At 39.2% G+C, this 25893-nt stretch overlaps 1 protein-coding gene across 1 annotated transcript in view; it reads left to right on the top strand.

The window, feature by feature from the left end:
* The window catches only part of insyn2ab (inhibitory synaptic factor 2Ab), a 44974-nt gene extending 23119 nt beyond the window's left edge, over positions 1-21855 (top strand). The window contains exon 5 of the mRNA XM_041788727.1: positions 21672-21855. Within this exon, the coding sequence (XP_041644661.1) occupies positions 21672-21855 (184 nt within the window). The remainder of the gene's footprint in view (positions 1-21671) is intronic.
* Positions 21856-25893: the final 4038 nt, after the last annotated feature.

Below are 25893 nucleotides of genomic sequence, written 5' to 3'. Positions count from 1 at the left end.
CACGCTTGAAGTCACTGAGCTCTACAGAACAACCCATCTTGTATCACAATATTGCAAATGGAGACTGCATGGCTAGGTGCTGGATTTTATACCCTGCGGCAACAGGTCTGATTGAAACACCTGAGTTCAATAATTAACAGGTGTGGCAAAACGCTTTTGTCAATATAGTGTTGGTCTGTGCTATAAAGTTTTATTCATTTTCTCTTGCAGCTATAAACACATGCAGGCCTCCTAACATTTTATTTTTTGTGTATACATGTGATCTGAAATTATACTTCTCAATTTTTTCACATTGCCCCTTCAAGAAAACTAGATGAAAATGAGATAAGACTTTTATTGTGACAACTTGACAGAAATAGAAGGTGTGTATCAGACCCTTAACTTTAGTATGACAATTCTAGCTGAGAACAGGGAGTAATGGCCGCTGCTTTGAGAGAGAAGACAGCCACAGCCCGCTTCTTTTAATGATCCCAGACTTAAGACAAGTCAGATATCTGTTATAACACACTTTTATAAGTTAAGATGTTAGCTCCTGCTGTGTTGGGTTTGAACGACACAGAGACAACCACTCCAGCAGCTGTCTGCACCCAGACATGACGGTTCATAGCTGCTCGTTTCTATGTCAGGGCAGGAAAGGCAGTAGTCTGGGGGGGATTACATTGTTTTCTGTTGTAAATCCCTGTTTTACGTTGCTTTTAGTGACCCACGTGCCATCATGGCTTGTAGGTTGGGTAAATTCCCCCCACACTGAACAAAGGACAGAATTTTATTGCTGGCCCCTAATTTCAGTAGGAATAGATAGTACGCCAAACACCAGGCTGTATTATAGAAAAAAAAAATCTGTGCTTTTATATTTCTGTAGTGTTAAGAGGGTGGGGTCATTCATTTGAGGCTAACATGTGTCACTGAGACCCACATTTAGGCATGCACAGAAGAAAACTTTAAAGTGTTGACAAACTTACTAGCAGGCTAAATCCAAAATTTAGTCGTACATAGCTTATATAGTGTGTTACAGACAAAATTCTCATTTTGCTTTACTTGGATTTTAACAAAATTTACACTGGCACTTTGTTTCCTTTCTGAAGTTTGCTGCAGTAAAGAGTTTTTTTTTTTTTCTTTTTAAAACTCCTGCTTCTCTATTTATACTATAGCTGCTGGATTGCAATGAAGCATCTGGTTTGATAGAGAGCTTATTGAATCTGCTGTCCTTTTTGACTGTTGAATACAAATCGATTATAGCATATTCGTTTGGACACTTACTTGTGCGTATCTTTAACCGCAGAGAGACAAACAGCCTCTAAAAGCACGTCTAGGACAAGGACACAGTTTTTCAGGATTTTTTGCTTTATGTAACATCTTTTGAGAGGCCTCTCCCTCTCCTCCCTTGACAAGTGCATTGTGTCTAGCTGACCTAGATTGTGGTGTAAGACCACAGTGGAAAATGAAAAAGCAGGATCTACATTTCATATCAGATACAGCCAGATGAGAAATCTCTGGGCCTCACACAGGAACCTCTTATACAAACAGATTTGTTCTTGAGTGACGGGGAAAAAGTGGTCCGCTCAGCAATTTTCTCGCTTGGCTTTTTGAGGATTTTCTCAAACAAATTTCTAAAATGGATCAGGCCTTTCAAACGAGACATATTCACAAATTCTGTCCGTCCTCACAGGGAAATAAAATTGGTTTGACGGGGAAATTAGAATGCCTCTTTTTTGTGGCACCTGGCAGTATGACATCAGCAATAATAAAATGTATTCTCTCCTGTGTTTCAATGACTGTCATGTCCCCTTGAACAACTGCCAATCTTAGCCATGAACCAGACTTGGCGTCTATTTTCATGTGAAACCCTCGTTTACTTCTGTGAGTGTGGCTTTCCTATGCAAAAAGCAACTGACTACAGGTTCCCTTATAACATTACTGACACTGCATGTGTTTCTAAAATCTCTTCAATTACTGTGGGTATTTCCTGCATATATTAAACAGCAAGGTGACTTACTTTATACTGGTTCTGGCCCTCATCAGAGTCTGACAGGTGTTTTTATTCATACTATTTTCCCAAGGACAGCATTTAATGAGTTTTTCATTTTTAACTGCAATTACAGCACAATGCCAGTGTGGCAATGCCATTCTATTTTAATCGGTCCAATGCAGCAGTAAAGGCACTGCTTAAAAAGCCAAAGAGGAAGAAAAGTGAGAAGAGCGGTGAAGAAGTAAAACATTTTTCACCACTGCCATGAATGTAGAATTAAGTAGGGACATGTGTCTATCAATATCTAACTACCACTGAACTGTCCCTGACAATGTTTGTCTGAAAATCTAAATATAATACACAGCTCTCCAACTGTGCATTCATCGAGGGGAGAGATTGAGATGGCTGTCACAGTTTGAGACTGCTAACAGATGATTCCATGGATTCCATGCACTTCCCTAGACTTTAGAGTAATAGAGAAAGAGAACGAAACACATGACGAAAATGAGACTTTTAATAATGAAGCTCAACAGCCTCTTTATTGTTTTGCTCCCACATGTAATCCCCTACTGAAGTGTTCTCTGTAGAAACTCTCACAGCAGTGTTGGAGTATATGACAAGTTTAATTATTGTTCATTTTATCTTAAGCACCCTCACATCGTGGTTACAGAGTGATAGCATGTGATTAAAAAGCCCCAACATGCTGAGATACTGTAAAAGAACAAATTGATAATAAAGCAATATAAAGAAATAAAAATTGCATAATTACCACAAGAGCTGTCACTGTGGCAACAAGAGGGAAATAGTCAGGAGTTTTTAATCAGGAGTCAGGATTCAGTCGACAGGTCATGGAATAGCCTGACATTTTAAAACTGTTTTCCAGGACTGGAATGGGAAACACGCATGCTCTACGGACAAAGGCATCAGGCCACATCTGTTAATAATTAAATTCAGGTGTTTCAATGATATTTGTTGCCACAGGTGCATAAAATCAAGTACCTAGCCATGCAGTCTAATATTTGTGATACAAAATTGTTCTGAAGAGGTCAGTGACTTCAAGTGTGGACTGTGATTGATGCCACTTTTGTAACAAGACAGGTTGTGGAACTTCATCCCTGCTGGATGTTCCATAGTCAGCTGTAAGTGATATTAGGAAGAAGTGGAAGTGTTCAGGAACAACAGCATTCACTCAAGAAGAGAAAAAAATACATAAAATCACAGAGCAGGGTCAACGACTGCAAAGGCGCATGGTGGCAAAAGTTGCTGTGTTCTGAAATTCCACTTGCATCAATTTAAGCACAAAACCTGTGCAGCGGGAGCTTCATAAAATGGGTTTCCATGGCCAAGCAGCAGCATGTAAGCCTCACGTCATCAAGACCAATGCCAAGAATCAGATGTAGTGGTGTGAAGCACTCTGACTCTGGACTGTGGAGCAGTGGAAACATGTTCTATGGAGTGACTAATCTCACGTCTCCGTTTGACAGTCAGATGGGTTTGGCCAATGCTGAGAGAATGTTACCTGCTTGACTGCATTGTACCAACTGTGATGTATGGTGGGTGAGCGGTAATGGTATGTGGCTGTTTTTCAGAGTTTGGGCTGGCCCCTTATCTCCAATGAAGGGCAATTTTAATGCTTCAGCATGCAAAGACATTGCTCTATACTAAAGTGCATATATTTGAATACAACGCCATTACAGTCCCTGTTGGAAACCCTGTTGTGATGGGCAGGTGGCCAAATACAAATAGTGTTAGAGAGTAAAAATTCTCTTAAAACAACTTTGATTCTAACCTTGTACATCATCAAATTAGATTTTAATAAAGCATATTCATTATTTTGAGAAAAAAAAAGGTTTTACTGTGAAATATAAAAGCTTAAAGTTACTAAACTATGATGCAGGGCTAATATGTTTGGTATCCAACTTATTCCTTGGGGCTTTATTGTAGAAATGATTACGGGCTGAACTTCCAGAGATACAGGGGTAGTAGAAAAAGTCTGTGGCTAATCACAGTGGGAAACCACCAAAGGCAATTGTTTTCAAAGGATTTTCCCTCAATTTAGCAAATAAATTAAGTGTGTGTGGAGTTCTTGTACAAATTGTGCCATTTGAAGTTGTACTAATAACCAAAGCTAAATTTGTGTCTTTAACAGTAATGTTTTTTAAGCATGCTTTTCTCTCTGACTGAATCAGGAGTCTGATTCTCCAGAAAGGAATCCAGAATTCAAACTGGCCCAAAAAAAGACCCTCATTAATAGGAACTGATTTGTGGAATAATGAGGGGATCAGAACTTCCATAAAATGTGTGAAGACACTTTTTTAAGTGTCCATAAGAATATTTATGTTTGTGCGTATGACACACTGTTAGGCACCTGTTAACAGAACAGAGGATGACACTGAAACAAAAACTGGGCATGGTGATGTAAGATGTTAAAGCTCTTATTGGGCTCTGTGTCTGCTTTAAAGAATATAAGATCATGTCCTACCTCCTTTAACAATATAAAATCAAATTTATTCCTATGTAAACACTGATACAGAGCTACTTAAGTTAGCTACACATACTTGTGTACACTATATGAGGCAATTTCTTCATATTTTTCTCAGCTCTCTCGATAGTAGAAGGCAAAGGAATCATCACATCATCCTGCTTGAGGTGTAACAGATGACAGTCATACGTTTTAATCTCTGAATTGCTCCAAAAAAAAAAAACAGGATTAGTGTCTCGTTACTATGGAAAACACCAGTCTCTGGGTTAGGAGGATAGAGAGGCCATGTGAAGGTATGCATCATCATTCCCCGATCCTCCATGTACACTTATAAAGAACTGCTGATTAACAATATAACTGACCTACGCGCAAGCCACCTGTGTGTTATTCTGAAGTATCTGCTCCAAAAAACGTAGCATTTTAACAGTGAAACTGCTATAACAATGAATATCAGCCTTCTTTTACAGTATTCAAAAACAGTAGCAATGTTGGACTGCTGACAGATTCAAGCCTCTACAAAATGGGCTTTTCAAAATATTTAAAACGTTCAAAAATGTGTTTAAAAACGGTTTCCATTATTTCAATGATCAGAAGTATCAAAAAGACAATAGCTTGAAAAAAACATTTAATTTTATTTACTTTTATTTAACCAGGAATATTCCCACAGATACAGAAATCTCTATTACAGAAGAATCCTGGCCAAGACAGCAGCACAGGAAGTTTCACACATGTGACAGACAACAAACCAGAACAAATAGACTGCACTGACTAACATTAGCTGCTTTCAGCAGTAAAATCTGTGCTAACACTTGTTGTGAATGATTCTTAATTCTGGTTTAAATCTTCCAAACAATTACAATGTTCGGGGTTGAACTGACCTTCAACCAAAGCTCTTTAAACAAAGACAGAGCAAGCTTAAATAATCTTACACATGAAAATACAAAAACTGAGTCGATGCTGTTAATCACAAGGAAATGTTTAAGTAACTGAATTGAGTGCATCAGACTTCAGTTTTAGTAGCAGTGGTATTAAAGCAGGTACAGGTTATTTGCAGAAGATGTCACACAACAGAGGGGAACTCTCTCTGGGGGGCAAGTAGTGATTTCTGCATAGAGACATGCTACCAAAAAGGCCATGTTTTGAGCTGAAATGACAAAAACAGCAACACCCTTATTCTAAAGCTACTTTTGTGCCCCGAAAGTATAAATAATCAGGTAAAAAAAATATTATAATAACTGGACAAGCAGTGTCACACATCACTCATGCATGGTCCATCTCCACAAAGCAGCCCTTTATCGTTCAGTACAGTTTTGCCATGGTTTAGCACAGTTAACTCTGATTTTACCTGTATTTCTTGCCCAGTGTCTCTCATTGTGAGGAGAAATTCGTCTCCTTTATGAGATCCACATCATTTAGCTCAGCTCAGTAGAGCTGGTTGTTTGGCTCCCAAATGGCTCCTCATTTGGTACTAGCCTGGCTTTTCAAATGTGGATTAAAGGGGACATATTATTCAAAAATCACTTTTTCAGGCTTTTCTAACAAGAATATGTGCCCCTGGCCTGTCCAGAATCCCCTCAAATACCAGAAAAATCCATTCCCTTCCACCTTCTCTTTCTCCACCTTTAAGAAAATGTGTGCTGAAACAAGCCGTTCTCAGATTTTAAACCTTATGACCTCACATGGGTGGTAAGCACTGCCCCCAGGTTTGGTTGGAAGAAAGTTCCACGCTCTTCTCCTCATCTTCCTCTCAGCTACCAGCTGAGATGCTGAATAGCTCAGTGGGTTACCCTGCTGACATTGATCTAGGAGATTGATGGTTTGAATCCCAGTCAGGTCCTTAACTTTGGATGAAAGTGTCTGTAATATCAGGAGTGCCACATCAATTTCTCTGAGAGGGGTGTGGTCAGGGGCGGAGTCAGACAGCTCATTAACATTTAAAGCCACAAACACGTGGCTCGTTCTGAGCAGGGCTGAAACAGAGGGGTATTTAGACATGCAAAAATCCAATACTTGAGTGTTTTTTCAGCAACAAACTTCACAGGCATGTTTTAAGGGCTTCTGAGACCAATATAAACTTGTCTTAAAAGGGCAAAATATGTCCCCTTTAAACAACGAGAAAAACAAGGAGGAAAGTAAACTGGCACCCTTACGGGAGCTAGCTGCTGTGGTTGAAATTAAGGAGCTGTTTTGTAGCACAGGCTGCATCATGAATGGCACATCATTACTTGGTCACTTACCCCACAAGGATTATTCGGTTAATAGTATATTGGCATTTCAATTACAAGCATGTTTGTGACAAAGGAGGATTTTTTTGTATGTTACAGAGCCAAACTGCTAGCCTCCTAGCTCAGTCTCCCTTCATCTGTCTAGGTAAAAATAACTATTTGTAGGGTGTAGTGATTATGTGCAATTATATTGAACTTTTCTGATGATAACTGCAGCCCAGAGATCCATTTACAACTGTAACTCCTAACCTTCCTCCTTCATTCCAAGGGACTGCCCCCCACTATCTGACACCCAACGAGCATTGTGGATCATGTGATTGCACGTAATAGGGGTTATCGGGAGTCATGCAACAAGTGTAAGCATTTATACCAGACAAATGTGTATGGAACCAACTGCTGTAGGCCTTTCATTAAAGTCTGACAACTACAGACAGATTAATAACTGGTCAAGAACAATACATATATCATTAGATTTTTAAAGAATTGCATCAAAGCATGTTTTTTTTTCTTTTTCTTTTTAAATAAATGGTAGAGTGACAACCCTGCCACAGAATGTGCCTGAGTTCTCATTAGAAATTAAGATCACCCAACCTAGGCCAATTGCGGATCCCCAATCATCAGCTGACCTGACATTACCTTAGTAAGAGGTATAAAAATAGCCAACCAGTATGGCAAAATAATTGGACCTGGATCTGATCCTGCAATCAGAGACATTGACAGATGTCAGGCAATTGCTTTCCGGATGACCTGATGCCTCACCTAACCTAAATAGGTCCTTCAAATCCTATCTGCAAACCAATCTGGAGAGACTAGTGTTCTGTTAAATGATGTTACTAAAACAGATGGACTTTAACCTAGAATAATCCTTCACCCAGCTGTTCCTACAGATGTTGAAATAAACAAGGCTAAGGTTTTATAATTAAAGAAGAATAGCCCAGATAAATTGATGCCACTTTTCTTTTGTTCCGATTTCACCAAATTTCTTCAGGTTGTCTGGTTCAATAACTATTATTATCTCCATGGTAATGGCCCAGCATCAGTTTTCCAAATGCCTTATTTTCCTTTTTATTCCAATGGACTTTACTGAGCCAGAAAATCAGAGAGGAGGAAGGAACTGAGGCAAACTCTTTTAAAGACGGCTCTCCTCAAACCAGTAAACAAATTCAGAATAAATCTGAATACAAAAGAAAGAAGGAAGGAAAGGAAGTGCTTACTCTGATTTAAATGTTTAAATTACTTGCCCTACAATAAAGGAGGTTCCAACTAGAAAACTTGATAAATCTGCACTGATAAGACTTTCAGATTAATATGAATATATCATTGTATATATTGCAAGGGAAGAACTTTCCAGAGTATATCAATTCATCAAAAGTTTGATGAACTAAAACAACCCTATCATAAAGGTGTAGCTGTGCGCATCTGAGGAAAAACACTGAAGGTTAAATACATTCTGTGGATCTTAATATTAGAAAGCATTAAGCCCACAGTACACCTACAGTATCAACAGTCCAAGTTTAGCATGGCAGAGTTATCACTGCCAGGAAATATATGATGATTCTAAGAGCTGAAAATAGGACTTCTATGTAATAATGATGTCCATGAATTTTGCAATGGCTAAAAAATTATCTCAAAAACACAAGAAATGAATTGGTATACAAGTGTTAACTGTGAGACAGAAATATTTGTTTCATTATTAAACCTACAACTTGGGTTATGCTTTCTTTCTTATGTACAGAACTCTAAAGACTCATATATGCCCCTTTTGAATGAAAGCCTTCCATCTGCTGCAGGCTCTTTTGGCTGCAAATAAAATATGCATTATAAGAAAGTGGCTAAACACAGCAGCACCCAACTTAACTAATTACCGTATTTTCCAGACTATAAGTTGCACTTTTTTTCATAGTTTGGCTGGTCCTGCGACTTATAGTCAGGTGCGACTTATATATCAAAATATATATAATTTATCATGTTTTTTAATGTTAATTCATACTGACTGACATGCACAAGAAGTAAACATTACCGTCTACAGCCGCGAGGGGGCGCTCTAGGCTTGTGACAACTATATGCTATATGCTCCTGTACCACTGACAAAATTAACGAAAACGGTAATCGAGCAGCAGAAAGAAAGTTTGGAGTGAGTGAGAAACTTGTGAGGGACTGGCAAAAAGCAGAGGTTAATCTTACTGCAATGAAGAAAACAAAGAAAGCTAATCGTGGGCTGAAAGCAAGATGGTCAGAGCTGGAGGAACGAGTCCACAGATGGGTGCTTAAACAACGTGCTGCCGGGAGAGGCTTGTCAACGGTACAGTTACGTCACCACGCCCTGGTAGTTGCCAAGGAGATGAATATAAATTACTTTGCAGGTGGGCCTTCTTGGTATTACTGCTTCACGCAACGCAACTGCCTCTCTATCAGAGCACGGACAACAGTGTGTCAATTTCTAAACAAATGCGACTTATAGTCCAGTGCGACTTATTTTTTTCCTCTTCATGACGCATTTTTTGACTGATGCGACTTACACTCTGGAGCGACTTATAGTCCGGAAAATACGGTACCTATAATTTTTTTCATAAATGAGGGGTTGAATTCCTGGTCTATTATGCCTTTTAAACTGTAATAAACCTCCCACCACGATAGGCTGCTGTAGCTTCAGTGGATGGCCGCTGCCTTCCGGTCCGAGCTTTCTGGCACTTCAGCTGATGAAAATATGAGTAGCTTAACAGTTTGAATGTAGTAGGAACAGCGCAGTAGGACCGTTTTTTAAGTAATAAATGGAAATAAAAGCTTAAGTAGATAACATTTAACTACTCAACCAAAGTGAAAAGAGGCCACATATCAAAGCACAATATTTATCTGCAAAGAGGAGCGAAGGCTGGCAGAGCTAGCTGCTAATGTTAGCCACGCTGTACAGAGTATATCAGGCTCACATCACATCACACCCACTAACACAGTGACACAGTGGCCCTGTGATAATTGTGACTGTTTTCTAAATATTTTCTTCTCCTCAGACTAGTCAGTTAAACACTATTTAAATGTCTGTTTAGCTGAACAGAGAAATAGACACCTAGGAACATCCCTATTTAAAACTATTACTTCTTGGGCATGGACTGAAAATCTAGAAAAGGGCACTACAGTGGCAAGTTTAAGGATACCCTACATGTTGTAAAACTGCCTTTTAAGATTGGAAAAAAAGAAAATAGCTCCATACATTTGAAACAATACAGCCATCTGTACAAATATACCATACACATAATGTACTTTGGGGTGAATGTAAATGGACTTGAACTTGTGTCGTGTTTATCTAGTCATCTGACTATTCAAAGCGCTGCAGCACTGTAAGTAACACCTACCCATTTGCACTGTTTAACTCCAATCACTCCACATTTACACAGTGAATTGGTCATCAGTGGTAGCTAATCCCATTCAAACGTATCCATATAGACACCTCCGATGAAGCAGTGGGCCCAAAGGATACATCGGCATGTGACAGGGGATCGAACCTTTTGATTATGAGACAACTGGCTCTACCTACATAGCCACTGTGCAATTCACCCACTAGAGCAGCTTTAATGTTAACAACACAATGAAGGTATGTGCACGAGCAGCCAGCACACTGCCAACCTAAAACAGCATCCTAACAGCCATAAATAACTAATGATGTCACTGGTGCAATCCCAAGTCAAAAAAACATGTTACTTAATTGTAACCAACCATTAAATTTGTTATAGACAACCGTCTGGAAATCCCTAGACATTTTTTTGAAATCCCCATGGTGGTCAGACCCCCAAGGCTGAGCATGTCCGCACAAGAGGGCCTCTGCTCCTCCTTTGCTGCCGTCCAACTGACACTCAACTCCTGCATGTGTGCAACATGACTGTTCTGTTGTTGTCGTCTATCTGGCCTGCATGGGCGAGCTAGCATCATTTATGTTAATAATTTCGAGTTGAGCTGAGAGATATGGCTTCCAATTTAGATTGTGGTATTTCATTCTATTTTACTTAATAGTTTTTTTTGCTCTTTGCAATAAATATATTTAACAGGGTACTACAAAAATATAAAATAGCACCTTTAAATGCAGATCAAGGTGCTACCACTAGTTTTCAAACAACTTGCACAATATTCATTCATTAAGTTCTGCCATTTTCAAAATATATTTTTTTAATGTGTCCTACTGGTCTGGCTTGGACTGCTGGTTACACTGCCCAGCACTGCTCCCATGATTCTCCGTGGTACTGAAACATTTGGTCCTTATATGTACACTTAAAACACTGTAGAAACACAGGTGAAATGAATGCAGCTGTTATGGCATGTGGATCAAATGTAGCCTTCAGGTGTTCTCTTATGTGCCTTAGTGTTTCTATTGATTAACTTAACCATCTTATTATTTTCTTTCCAGATCTTTTGCCATTACCATGACTTGGTTTGACTTTATATATCATAATTTAATACAGTTAGGTTATGATATACAGAATTGGGTAAATTAATAATCAATGAGTCTGTGAAGGCGCAAACATCCCTGTGTTATAGGTCGCACCAATATCATATTGTCCAGACGAAGCACAAGTACCAGTACTTAAATTTGGGTATTCACTGACACCAAGTTTGAATACGAGAACCTAATAATACCATAACTGTTCTTAAAATTATTTTGAATGTTTGTTTTATTTTCATCAAATGTTCCTCATTGCTTCTCTTTACAATTTATCAGTGCACAGTTTTCAGTCTCCTCTAATTTTTCACCCTCATTTATGTTGAAATATCAGCAAATAGTAGGCATGGCTCATACTTTGACCAAATACTCATATAATGGGAGGCAAAAATAATGATAAAAAATGACACAGTGCATAATATCTGTACTGTTTTATAAATATTTAGGCTTGATTTTGGTACCCAATACTGGTATTGTTATCTGTGCATCCCATCTGTGTTGTATGGTTTTACCCAAACTCATTGTTTATTCATGACTTCTGCAGATACAGTAAATGAGGCAATAGAGGTTATTTTTGTTTCATGGAAAATCATAGTTGTGACAGCAACATAATCTGTACGACAAAACCAAGAAGTCGACTGCCTCAATAAGACAAAGTATGCCAACTCTGTATTTCAGCAGAGCAGCTTGGCTTAATTAGCAAACTCGGAGGGATTTCTGATTGCAAAAGAAGTGCTTTCAGTCTATTGTAACTAAACCGGAGCATGTGGTATGCTAATAAAAAGAAGCACTCTGCAGAGTACTAATAATGTGCAAGATTATCATTTCATCTGTGCTCTGTATCATTAAATAGCCATTTATTTCAGTTCATCCAACTGGTTCTTTACAGTCACTGAATAGAGCAGAGCTGCAGTTGGCAAGCATGGTGTGATCTATCACAGTCCTATCTATCGCTGCCAAAGCAATTGTAATAAATATCTTAAATTCTGCAAATGGTGCTTAGTATTTTTCCGGAAAAAAATCCAGCTGCACAGACCTTCTCAGGAAATTCTCATTATTGTTTCAGTATGTTCTCTATTTCAGCTGTGCTTTCTTAGTGAGTCATGTAAAACTACTTCACAGCTCAGACTGCTGTATGATCCAGCCGCCAGCATCCCTATTAAAATAGTCTGTTAGGAGTTTAACAGTTCACAGGGCAGCAGTAATCACCTTGCCAGACAAACTGCTCTGTTTGACACCTTGATGAGGAGGCCATGAGTACAGGAAAGCAAATTAAAATGAGCAAATAAAAGCAAGGCAGGACCGCAAGACCAATTACCCTCTAGAGATAGACAACCACTGCATGTTGCAACTGTTACCAAGACTAGCAGCCCCGGAGATGTGGGCCTTGATTCCAGAGCAGTCCAGCCTCTCCAATGTGTCCGATAAATTCAGGACTCTAACAGCTGCTGAGCTAAGGAAGTCAATCTATTGGTCTTATCCAGACTTCAGCTCTCTCCTGACAGTCTCCACCCACCCTCTGTTACACTGCAGCATCTCATACATCATTGTAACAAACAGGGCATGCATATGGAAAGTGAAAGAGCAGGAGAGGCTGAATGTATGGGCAATAAATTAGGGAATAGCTATACTGATGCTGTCTATCAAACCTTTGGATGGAGGCACTGTTTAAAGGGCCGCTCTTACCCAATTTTAAAAATAACAATTTATCATATAACCCTTATGGTATCTGGCATTCAGGAAGTTTTGATTTCACATAGACGAGTTTTAAGAGACACTTGTGGCATTACCTTGACAAAAATGGGACAACCTGGAGAATGGTAGTAGTTGATAGCTCTGGAATTGATTGCCCCACCTGACAACTCAGCCATGTCCCTGAAAGTGCAAAATTATATATAAATCTTAGGCTTGATAAAATAAAAACACATGAGGTTAAATTACAATCGCCTGTCTCATAATGAGCACTAACAAAGACATGAACCATTAACATCCAATTTGCTTAAAACCATACTGTAATTATATTTATTCCTTCTCACAAATGAGCTTTTTTTTTTTTTTTTCAAGATATTTATTTTTGGCCTTTTTGCCTTTATTAGCTAGGACAGCGGATAGAGTCGGAAATAGGGAAGAGAGCATGGAGAGACATGCAGGAAATAGTGCCACGGGCTGGATTCGAACCCGGGTCGTCTGCGTACATGGCACGCGCCTTAACCACGCCACTACCGGTGCACCACAAATGAGCATTTTTACATTGGAACTGATGAGGATTCCCTAGCTTTTGCAGCCATCATCAAATAAGCAGTTTCTTAGATAACGTGTTTTATTCTTTGGTTAAGCATGTAGCAGGAAACTGTTAAGTATTAACAATTTACCCATGAGCCTTGTCAACACTAGAGTCTTCAAAGGATCCATCAGAGTTGCTCAGGCAAGCAAACATTGACCACTTGAGGACACATGACTATTATGGCATCACTAAGTAGAGTAGATGACAGAAGTACAGGTGCTTCCATTAGGCTGCTATGCATTTAAGTCTATAATTTAGAGCCACAGAGATAACAAAAAGTTACATAATATAGTTCACACATAAGTCAGTGACTCTGTCAAATGAAGTGAGTCACCTAAAGGGTGCTCACAGGGGAACTGAAGAAGAGCAGACTGGAAAAGGCATTTCTCCATACACAGGCAGTAATCTTAAATCATACAGTAGGTGTTCTCTAAATTACCTTGTTGTTTAGTTTTATATTGAAACGTCAAAATATGCTCATTAGGTATGTATTTAATGGAGAACTACACAAAGTTTTCAACATCTCATTCATTCACTGAAAATCACCAGTTAACAGATTCCAATTCTATACCTCAATACTCTCGCTAGCATTAGCATATTCAGTGCCTCTGTTGCAGTGAGTCTTTGCTGTTTAAAGCTTCATAAAATGACTTACTAGTGTCTAACAAAAGGTGGTAAAGCTAGATGCTATATCAGCCATGCTCTACACAGTATATCAGGCTAATATCATACCCACTGACACAATGACTCTGATGAATTTGACTGTTTTTCCAGCATTTTCTCCTCTTTAGACAAGTCAGTTAAATGCTATTTAAGCAGATGTATAGCCAAATAGGTAATAGGTAAAGAGGTGCCTGGAAACATCCTTATTCAAAGTGAAATATTCATATTGATGCCATTAATTCAGGAAATGATTACGTTTCTCTTTTGTTATCTTTTCACATGGAAATTTCAGCACAGAAACACTCTTGTCTTCTCAATCACCGGTGCACGAGTTGCAGCACTATATACACTAACACATGAGATAAAAGGCTGTAGGAATGAAATTTGTCCATGGAAAATAATTATATCTTCATTATAACAAGACTAAGCTAGCAAAAGCATTTTTATATTTACAAGTGCCATGAAATTGTGCTGCCACACTACGATGGTGCTAACAAGGGATTTGGTGATTTAGTGATGATTCACTCTCATACACTGGTAACTGACAAAAATGTTACGCATTATTTTGACAAAAAAAGACAGAAAAAAACTGGGAATATGCAGTACTATCCCTATCCAAGAGACAGATTTATTGTGCAGTAATTCTAGATGTTTCTTGCAAAAACTGCACCTTAGGAGTTATAGCTAACATTGAGACCAACATTTTTGTGTGCACATGCTCGTACCTTTGACCATTTAAACCTGTAACGCCTTAACCATCAAATAATTGACAGAAAATTCCCATTTTTTTGAAACTGGAGCCTTTGTTGGTCCTTTTGAACAAACCAAAAAAATTTTTTTTCAAATATAAATTTCCATATATGACTTTCAGTTTGTATCAAATTTGATAACAACGGCACTAATGATTAAAATGTTGTTTTTCTCAACTAATAAGAATATGTGAAACACAAAAAAATATCCAGCAAATTGGTTATTCTAATTCCAAATAAGAACATATTTTCCATTATCTATTATTATTATTAATCTGCTATCATCATGCATTGTCAGCAATGACAATTCCACCAATGCAGCTGGCATAGTGGAAGAGGAACCTTTCAATTATTTTGGCTCATTTTGTGGATAACAACAGCTTTCATTTTTCTTGGTGGTATGCCTGAAAACAGTTTCTGTCCTTGTTCAGGCAAAGATGCACTCTGAATTTCTCACAGTGGACACGGGCAAAGTGCCTGTGCAGTGCTTACATCTCTGTTGGGTTTCCCATGTAAGAAATGATTAAGGCCATCCTTTCTCACATCAGGGAGCACCCCAGTGGTTTTCCTCTTCTGGGGAGGTTTTGGCATTGCCTCTAGAGAGGACAGTGGTCTGCCACACTTTTTGACTTTTCCTGTACTTGTGAGAGAGGTGCCAACACAAGCCTGAAACCTTCGCAGGGGCGAGGGTTCAGGCTTGTGTTGGGGTTGTTTCAGGTCTCTTCTGTAGCAGATCCATGCATTGATTACTGCCACTGTAACAGTGTGCCACCAAATGTACATTTTCTATCTTTGGGATCTGAAGATGAACTTGTAAAGTGCAGACAGCATATCAAGAAGATCAATGTCACTTCACAACGTCAACTTGTTGTACGTGTCAACAATGGCTGGTCCGGGAACCCTTATGTTCAAACTGTTTTCTATTTCACTGATACTCCTTCCTTTTCACTTTGCCCTTTGCATTAAAGGAATGCAAAAACACCATGGCTTTATAGACACTCCAAAAAAAGTGGAAGCCTTTGTATTTGGTTTCATGTTGATAAGAGCATCATTTGCAAATTACTGTATATGTGGCCTACCGCTGAGTCCACCGAGTGTACAGCAGGAAGCCCAGTTTAACAACATGCTATGATCAAAGCATGAGAGGCTTTTTTTTCCATCATGCTATGTTGAATAAGAACCAGCATTTGAATCAAAGTGTACATCGTGGTGTATCCAATTTGGAACGATCGCCGACTTTGAAGAACAGCTAAGTTCAGGGAAAGACAACTAAAATGCAATACAATGAGTCGCGAGCAGCTAATTAGCACTTGTGATCCATGCTGAGATGGCGGGGCTGTGGTTGTTTTGGCGGACAATTGTCAAGATCCCCTTTTTTTTGTTCTCATTAATGAGACTGGGGTTTTCTCTGTGTCTGTGGTGCACAGAGTCATGTAAACGACAACAGCAATGGCTTTAAAATCTAATATACATGACAGGGAGCATTTCTGCATCTCATCTGCATAACCTGTGGGGAGTTTCTGCTTCAACTGTTACCTGTCAATGGAGGAAATAAGTGTCACTCTCTGCTGATTTCATCTACTGTGCCTCCCCACGTAGTTCTGAAGATGTTACACTATTCTGGGCCTGAACCCCTCGTCTTGTCAAGTTGGGATCTCAAACTGTGAACGGCCAAAGGGAAATTCACGGCAGAGAGAACAGAGAGTTGTAGTGAGCAGGTATACACTGCGGGATGAATTGAGTATGCGGTGCTAAAAAGATGTCTCACAGCAGCAGAATCCCTCCCAGGAGCAACAATCATTGAATGGCGCTCAGCACACCACGACCACAGACAAACAAACGGCTCGCCACTGATCACAGCAGCCGGCTACTCACACTGCATAGCTAAAGAGGTGATTAATCTGCTTTGCTGAATGCCCTAGAAAAGCCTCGTGTCTCCAGTCGCTTCAATCTGTTTGTGTGAGGAGATGATCTTAGATATAGGGGTTTTTGTTTGCAGAAGCACCTGCTGCCCAGCACCACCTGCATCGTACAACGTTGCCTGTGGCTTCCCACTGAGGCGTTTGTCCACAGCGTACAGTAATTGCAGTGATCTGCCAAGTGATTAATTGCTTAATAATTGCTGAGGCTATTCTGTGGCGGTACTGTGAATCTCTGATTCTATGCTTTCTGTCAAGTCAACATTTTTCAAACAGCAGTTGTAAAAGGCACAACGTGCTTAAACATAAAACAAAAGATACAAATAGAGATAAAGGCAGGAGGAAATGAAAGAAAGGATGATATGAATAAGAGATGTAGTAAAACAAGTGCATCAAACAGTGCTAGAAACAGCAGTTCTGTCAAGATAAAAGCCCAGCTTTCCTTCCTTTCTCTCCTCCAGCATGTTAGCTTTCATTAAAGAGGAAAAAAACAAAAACACACATTAATAAATGAAAACGTGCCAACCAGTGTACAAGAGGCTTTAAATATTGATATAAAACATGATTTAAATGACAATTTACATAAAAAAGACAAAGAGAAGCCTCACACCAAGAAGATTTTTAGTTAGCACTTATTGTAGTCTCAAGATTATGAAAACATGAACAGCTATCTCTGCTGCAGTAGGATGTGGGCGTGTCTGTTGAATGTGGTTTCAGTGCATTCATGGTAAAGACACGCCTATCTAAACAGTTAAAAACTGCTTAAATGGAGGTTCATCTGACTGCTCTAACTAGGAGTCGACTGATATTGGTTTTTCAGGGTCGATACAATACCCATTATTTGTAGTTCAGGAGACCCATATCTGATATTTGGAATGAATATGCATTTATTATGATGTAGTAAATGTACTTAAAGTGGCAAAAGTAACATTGCATGATCAAAAAAATGAAGGAAAATAAATAATCTAGCCCAAGCTCTATCAGTGAAACAGCACAGAACAACACAATAGAAGCAGGATAATTTCAGGGGGGGCGCAAGGTTGTTCAAATTAGGGTCACTCAAACTACCAAAATATTGATAAAACACATGAATTAGCCATACTTTTGGTCATCATACTTGTGTTTTTGGCTATCTTTCTGACTTCAATTGATGAAAATAATTCAATTTGATTTGTATTTTGACAGTAATATGTCACTGTTTTTTTTCGCGTGGATCCTTGGGGGCCCAGCTCTTCTTAGATATGTGAAGGGGGGGCTCAATGAAAAAAAGGTTGGGAACCACTGATCTAGAGACTGATGGAAAATTCATTAACACAGAGAAAACTAAATACTGCAGCTACATACCTGTGCAGAGTCTCACTGAGAACACCACAGTGTCTAATTTATGCACAGTATATGTCCACAGAGAAGGCTCATGAAGTGTTCAAATTTGTGACTTTGTGACTTTGACTCAACACTGCTGGGACTTCTCTCTGTTTCATCTCACTGTGTCTGTATTTGTCACACATGATCAGCTTTTGGCTGCATATGACATCAATCTGAAACTACACAACAGCCCGTAGTAAACAGAAAATGTAAATTGAGCAAAACAAAGTTTGTTATAGCGCTCTAAGGTAGCTCAGACAAAACCAGAGATACAGTCCTTAACAAACCATTGTTGTCTGACTCACACACCCTGCAGCAGGCAGAGCAGACTCACACAGATACACTCATGTGTGTGTGTAATGTGTCCAACACTGTCAAAGCTCATATGAGAAAGAGATGACAAAATTATTTTGAAGTGTTTTCAAAAGTGTCTGTGTCGCTGATGTCCCTGATAAAGGATTGAAAATAATTGTATCAAAGCGAAGAAGCTTTTTATATTTCAGTATTTTGTAGTATATGTTGTGTACATTAAACTTAACTGAGTAAATGACACACTAAAATTGCACTGAGATCTGATTTGTAGTGCTGTTACCTTAGATTCAACAATGCAGTTGAAGTTCAAGCCAAAGACATGGTCTGTATTTGGATTGGACTGGGAAAGAACAAGAACAAGAACAACAAAACAAGCCAGCAGCAGTCAGTGATGTAAGGACCTCAAGTATAAATCTTAAAAATGTCTTCAGATAGTCAGATTTTTAAAACTCTGTTTAAGGCAATGATTGTTGATATTTCTACAAACTACATTTGAAGATCATAATGGTATGGGCATAGGCTAATACGAATTTGAAAATATCTGCAAAAATCCAATATCATGCATCCCTATCCCAATCACACCTTGTCTTGTCCAGTCTTGAACTCATAGATCCAAATTTTCTCTTGTCCTGTTTCGTCTTGACTTGACTCATTAGCTGAGCATCTTGTCACTCCCATAAAAGACACAGATCAAGTTTTCTTTAATTCTGGCATCCAGGGACAATACACTTGTAGAATAAAAGCCCAAGCAATACTGTGGACTCTAATGTTGAAACTAGTAGTTATTTCCAATCAAACAGGTGAACTAAGATCATTATGTGCTCAGTGCTTTTATTATGGAGTGCAAAAGGGCAGGATTTAGCTAGGGAACCCCACACTACCCCACAATATAGCCCCGCCCAAAAACAACAACTACAACAAAAATTTAACGTTAAAAACTGTCTGCCTTGACCACTTATTTGGTCAAATGTATGACTCAGCCTTTTCTCATATACCACAGCTTTATGCCTGGCATATAGTGTGCTTAGAGACCAATTTCTGACTTCTCTTTAAACAGACTTTAAACTCACAATCCTGTGCCTTTTTTGTCCTGCTTTTCATTTAATCTAACATTGATTCATTGGAAGCCCAAGCCTGCCAAACTCCTATCCAGCCCTCCATCGTGCTTCTACCCTGAAGGCTTTAATAGAGCTCTGTTCTTAACTGACACTTATCTTAAGGGTGAGGACAGTTCCCGGGATTCATTATGTCACTTTTAGTATAGCATATCCTTCAGCGAACTAATTACGCTGCCCATCAAAGCGGCTTCCCCTATCAGGCCGAGCTTTGTGTCTCAACGTCTGTTTGTACGCCCGCAGACAAGGAGAGGACCGGCGTGCTTGACCTTGGCATGTCACATGTCGACTCTTTTGGCAGCTCGGGGTCTCTCTCCTACCTTTAATCCTCTTGACTTTGAATGGCAAGGATGAGGTTTGTAAGATGTGCTGTTCTCTGTGCTTCATAAATGTGTTCAAAATGAGGAATGAATCAAAAAATGTCCAAAACCAAAAGTCAGGCAGCGTCACTTTGGCAGGCAAAAAGCATATGATTCACTCTCATTTATTCGCCCTACGATGCTTTCAAAATTTACTGAGCACTCTGGGAATAAATACATTAACAGCACACTACAAATCAATAGTAATAAAGTGAAGGGAGACGGTGTATAATAATGCATTTATCCTTTGCTTGAATACAGGCAGTTAATCAGGATCTGTTTGGCCTCTCCATGGTTTCATTTGGATGGGATTAAGCCCTACATTTCTCCCAGGCCAGAGAGATTTAATCGGAGAGAGAGTTCAACTACGGTGCCGGGACAAAATCAGACGATGACCAGGCTGGGATTATACTGGCGCATGTGGTAGTCTGATGTCAGGAGCAACCCACATTCTAGCTCTGTTTTTTTTTTTTTTTTTTTGGTACCACTATAAATCTATGCAGGAAAAGCCCTTTGACTGCATGAGAGAAAAAAAACAGAGATGATGCAAAGGAACTCTATTACTCGGAGGAGTCTGAAATGTGGATATGTGCAGCAGGAGATATGTGCTGCCAGGGTGTCTGCCGGTGCATTTGAATCGTGTGCCTTCACTCCCAGCCTCCATCTGGACATCAGTAGACTGCTAACACAGGAAATAAGGCAAAAACTGAGTCATTTATGTTGGAGCAAAGCAAAATACTAGCCATTAACTTTTGAGAAATAAACCTTGTTTTCCTGTTTGTTGTTTGAAGTGCAGTGTTTCCTACAGAATGAAATCTGGACTTGTGCAGATGACCATCCCACCGTTTCTCTTTCTGTAAGGATGTATAGTATAGCGTTCTTGCAGATATCTTATATACCAATATTTCCAAATGTGTTTTAAACTATATTGATGATGCCCCCCCTTGAGTGTGTAGCACCCTAGGGAACCACCTATACCTAATAGTGCAGCTATAAACACTGTAGTATTTGTAGTATACTGTTTACTGATGCTGTTTTGTTTTTTAGTGCTTTACCTTGTCCCCCTTGAAAATAAGATGCTGCATCACAAGGCCATCCTTTAATAATTCTACATAAAAACTGATTACGAATGAGGGTGAAATAAGCCGTAAAGCCTCCATATGACATACAACAGCAAACTATATTTCATAGCCAAAAAGAGTATTTCTGTCCTGGCATTTACAGAGACATACTAATTATTAAACTTCATACCAATGATGATATTGATTTTTAAATTAATACTGTACTGATACAAATGTTTTTTCATTTCTTATTTTGGTGTAAGACCAAAAATGCTGAGTTTCTCTGACATTTAAAAGCTTGAGCATAGATGCCAGAGTTAAATTGATACTAGACAACAGATGAAAATCAAATATGCTACCGACATCTGTTCATGGCACTTTATCTGTTGATGTGCTCATGCCTGTTAACCCTTCACCCTAAGCTACTTATTAACCATTTTGTCTTGCCAAGACGTATTGTCTTGAAAAGCTTGTAAAACATCAACCCTGTGGTGCACGGTCAAGCTAAACATCCAGGACAACCTGGGCTTTAAGAATATATTGGCTGCAGTAATGCCACTTCAGTTTTTAAAGAAGTTACTGGACTATAAAGACAAAGGAAAAACTAATGGAAAATTTAAGTGAACATTGAATAGTATGGCAACCACTATTATTGGGCTTTATAATGCTTTTTTACAATACTCAACTACAGTACTATTAAATTACACTTTATAATTTTTCTTCTTGTGTTTTCTAACAGTGTCGAGCTGGACTTCAAGCTGCAGGAGGACAAGCTACAGCCCTTGATGAAAAGACTCTGCCCCCTGGACAGCCAACGATGCCCTGCTCTGCCTTACTCCAACGAAGTATTCACATCCACCCCAAAACGCAAGACCAAGACTGAGTCTAAAAAGCATGCTCGTTGGAAACTCTGGTTTCTTTGAATTAAACGTGACAGCTTTTGGAGAAGCCTTTTTGTCCTTTATGTTGGGCGCTTTAATATCTGGTTATCCCAAAAAAATGGATAAAGAAGCATTCCTAAGGAGTGGTCAACATAAGAAAACAGATGAAGAGGGGAATCAGTTCTTACTGGGTTCTAGGTTGAGACTGCAAGATGGGAAAGAAAAACAAAAAACATTTTTAAAATCTATCAGATCTTTTTCCAGTATGTTTGCTGAAGAGGATCAACACACCTGCAGAAACTAGGTGAGCTTTGAGATACAATTCAGTATTTTTTAGGAAGGATGTGATGGTTTATACAGAGGATAAATTCACCTTTCACTTTATATTTATATGTTCTTATCGCTTCCTCCAATGCAATGCACTTTTTGGTCTGTTTCCCCCTTAGAGCATATTGCTTGGCAACAAGAGGAGGCGCCATGTGGAGGGCCTTTTATGACTGAAGTGATAATCTTTGAATGGACATCAGCCCCACCTGCAGCAAAGCACAAACATTTGACTTTTTGAGAGGAACACGCATAAAAAAGATCGAACCGCAGTACAGTACATGGCAGTGTGTCAGCACTGTTGTTAAAACCTCGTCTATTCTCTCCTCTCTCTCCTTATCTGTTAACATCCTGCTCAGTTTGTCTGTGTGACTGAACGTCTGCCTGCCTTTGTTAATAACCCCCGTCTCCTCCCTTTCTTTGTAACTCTGTCCCTTTATCTCTCTCTTTCTGTCTCTCTCTTTCCATTTAGCTCACTGTGCAAGCAACAAACTAGCCAGCCAACTTTGCCTCAGCCATCCTGTCTGTTTCTGTTGGCTACACTGACATGTAATGTTCAGAATCTATATTTTAGAGTATCAAGTTCTTTTTAAGCAAAGTACTGTGAAATGAACATTAAAAACACCTATGTTTGGGTCCCTCCTCTTGAAGCAGGTACAAATGGAGTCCTCTGGAGCAAGTGAGATTTTTTAACAACATATATGTTTTCACTACTTCTAAGGCAGAATATTTTCTATGGGAACTTATATAATGTTTGCTTTTTTGGTTTTAAATTTCCAACAAAAAGTAAAGGCTATTTTGACATTTCTTGTGGAGTCCACTGAGAGTCCGCTTTGCTTCTCGGGTCATGCAGAAAATCTCCTAAACATCCTTGAGTCATTTATTTCATGTTAACAATTGAAATATTGCTCTGTATTATTTCTATTTTGTCATTTAGCCGAAAGTTCCATTATCAAAAATGAAGCTTCTTTTTCACGCAGAAGTCAGTGACAGAACTAAAAGAACATCTGTCTACCATCCAACACAAACAACTGTGCACTGAACTTGCAAGAGTAGAAGGGCTATATACAGTGCTAAAGGAGTATGGTAGCAATCTTACAGCAGAGATGACTTGTAGCCACCAGCTTTGGACAAGTGCAGAAAAAGATTCTAAAGATAATGTAGCAATGATATTGAACTTGCACGCTGTTACAAAGCAGGTATTTTGCAGAATACTTGAAGTCATTTTATAGCAGCGGCTCTTACGTAGGTTATCGTACTGTTAAATGTTCAAGAAATGTCAGGAAGACTCATACTAGCCTCCCATCACTAGAAAATAGATCACATATATCAGGTCACCAATGTCCATGCAAAGATCTGTACCTTGAGAAAGTGCAATTCAATGAAAATGTGCAATATTATGCATTTTTCTACTGTTTCTACATCACTATTAAATCATTTTAAACTGAAGGTGATATGGTGTGCTGCTATGTCTACTGAATATGAAAGGAAATACAGCTGGAACATGGGCAGAGCTTGTCTCATTTGGTGTGTAAGGACCAAGATACAGACTAAGAAGAATATGTCACTAAAAAGGCTGACTTTGAATTGTCTGGGGATTTAAACATACAAAGGAAAGACTTCAAGGTCTTACAAAGCAGGTGAAAACACAGGAGTCACCAGGGTATCCATACGAGGAACAAAGGTTGAAAACACCAAACTGACTCAGACAAGGGAAGACAAAGACTGTGTCTGTGACTGAAATAAAATGCTAATCCACTACTTTCTATGGTGTACCTTGGGAGTTCTAGAAAAAGGACCACAGACAGTATGTAGTAAGGTAAGGGGCAAACTAAACCATTACAGGTATGACTCCACATATTCCTGGTAACAATTATGATGTCAGTGCCATTAAACAAAAAAACTTGAAGGTAAACATAGTCCATGAATCAGTAATCAATATCAGCATGGATTACAGTGATTAACATTATACTGGGCATGTTGTAACAAAACAATTGATCATAAATCATGAATACCTTAAACCGGCTGTGCCACGCTCTGCAGCGCCATGGTTTTGCTCTGACCAAAGGCGAGTGACCTTGCACACTGAAAGTATGTCAAGGGCAATGCACAGCCCTGATCAACTTGGGAAAAGAGGCCAGGGATCACTGGAGAACTTTGAGTTCACGCAGAAATATTTTATCAACAGTGGATTATTTTGCCTTTTAGGGGTTGTTTTGCCATTTATTGTGACCCGATTCCATGATTTTATTGCTTCGACCAAGGTTGAGTACATTAGGAAGTTAAAAGGTTAATGTTTGCTACAATGGAAGTGTGGTTTAATGTAATATTCCGTGATTTTTCACCTTGAAAGCGGAGAGGGGTGGTGCTCCAGGGATTTGCCTGAGCCAGAGTAGCGTGCAGTTAGTGGAACAAGAGAGGGAAAACATTTCTCTACAGTGGAAATGTATGTGGGAATTAGAGGTTATGGTTTACTGGTGACCAGTCCAGTGTACCTTAGTGTTACACAATGACAGCTTTAACTGGCTTCAACCCTCCACAATGCAGGGCAGTTGACAATTGAAGGATGGAAGGATGGAAGCAGTGTTTGAATGTATTTTTGAAAAATAAGCAGTAATAACAAAAAACTTAAAAAATCATATGAATTAGAAGCTTTTTGATAAATCAATCACAATTCATCACATAAACATCATACCTCTCTGGCCACACTCAGTTCCTGCAACTCAAATAATTAAAAATCCTATTCTTTCACTGCTATGTGGATGACACCCAGCTCTATCTATCCACCAAATCTCCCATCCTTTTCCCTCTGTGAATATTTGCAGTAAACTAAATCTTTGTTCGCACACAATTCCTCAAACATGACAGTGATAAAACTGAAGTTCTTCTTATCGGCAGGAAATCCACCTTGGCCAAATCCAACAGTTTTTCCTTCACAATTGATCACTCTACAGTTTCTCCCTCCCCTCAAGTGTAGAGCCTGTGTGTCTTTCTGACAGCACACCATCTTTCCAATCAAACATCAATAATGATACCACATCTACATACTTCCACCGGAGCAACATTAATTGCCTTTATCCATCCTTCACTCCCAACTCTGTCACTGTTTTAGTTCACACTCTGGTCACTTCCCAAATTGATTACTGCAACTCTCTTCTTTTCGGTCTCCCTCAGAAATACGATCACACCTGTCCTTCAGCAGCTGCACTGGCTCCCGGTCAGATACTGCATTGACTTTCAGATTCTGCTCCTCACCTTCAAGGCCATACATGACCTTGCTCTACATGACCTTGCTCTTCCATACCTTTCTGACCTCCTTCACATCAGCATTCCCTTCCACACTCTCAGGTCCTCTTCCTCTATCCACCTCACTGTCCCACCTGCCCGCATGATCACCACGGGATCTAGAGCTTTTAGCCACTCTGTTCCCCACCTCTGAACCTTCCTCCCACCAGACATCTGCACCAGCATATCTCTCTGTTTTCAAATCCCATCTCTTCAAACTTGCATATTTGGTCTGATTAATTTTTGCCAGCCTACACGCTGTTTTCATGCAATAGTATAATTCATATCAAATTTATATTTTTCCTTGTCTAAGATGAGAGACACTATTGGCTGAAATGCAAAATAAGGAAAGGTTAAAACGCTACTCTACCACTTCCCAACTCTACATGACAGCAAAGAGCCACACCAGGATTGGATGTCGTCACAGCCGGAGCTGTATTCAGCAGCTGTCACAGAGCCCACATTTTACAT

Source organism: Cheilinus undulatus, linkage group 6 (assembly GCF_018320785.1).
Source record: "Cheilinus undulatus linkage group 6, ASM1832078v1, whole genome shotgun sequence".
In the NCBI taxonomy this organism is placed as follows: Eukaryota; Metazoa; Chordata; class Actinopteri; order Labriformes; family Labridae; genus Cheilinus; species Cheilinus undulatus.
Note: the sequence above shows the minus strand (reverse complement) of the source record. Positions and strands in the feature narration are given on the sequence as shown.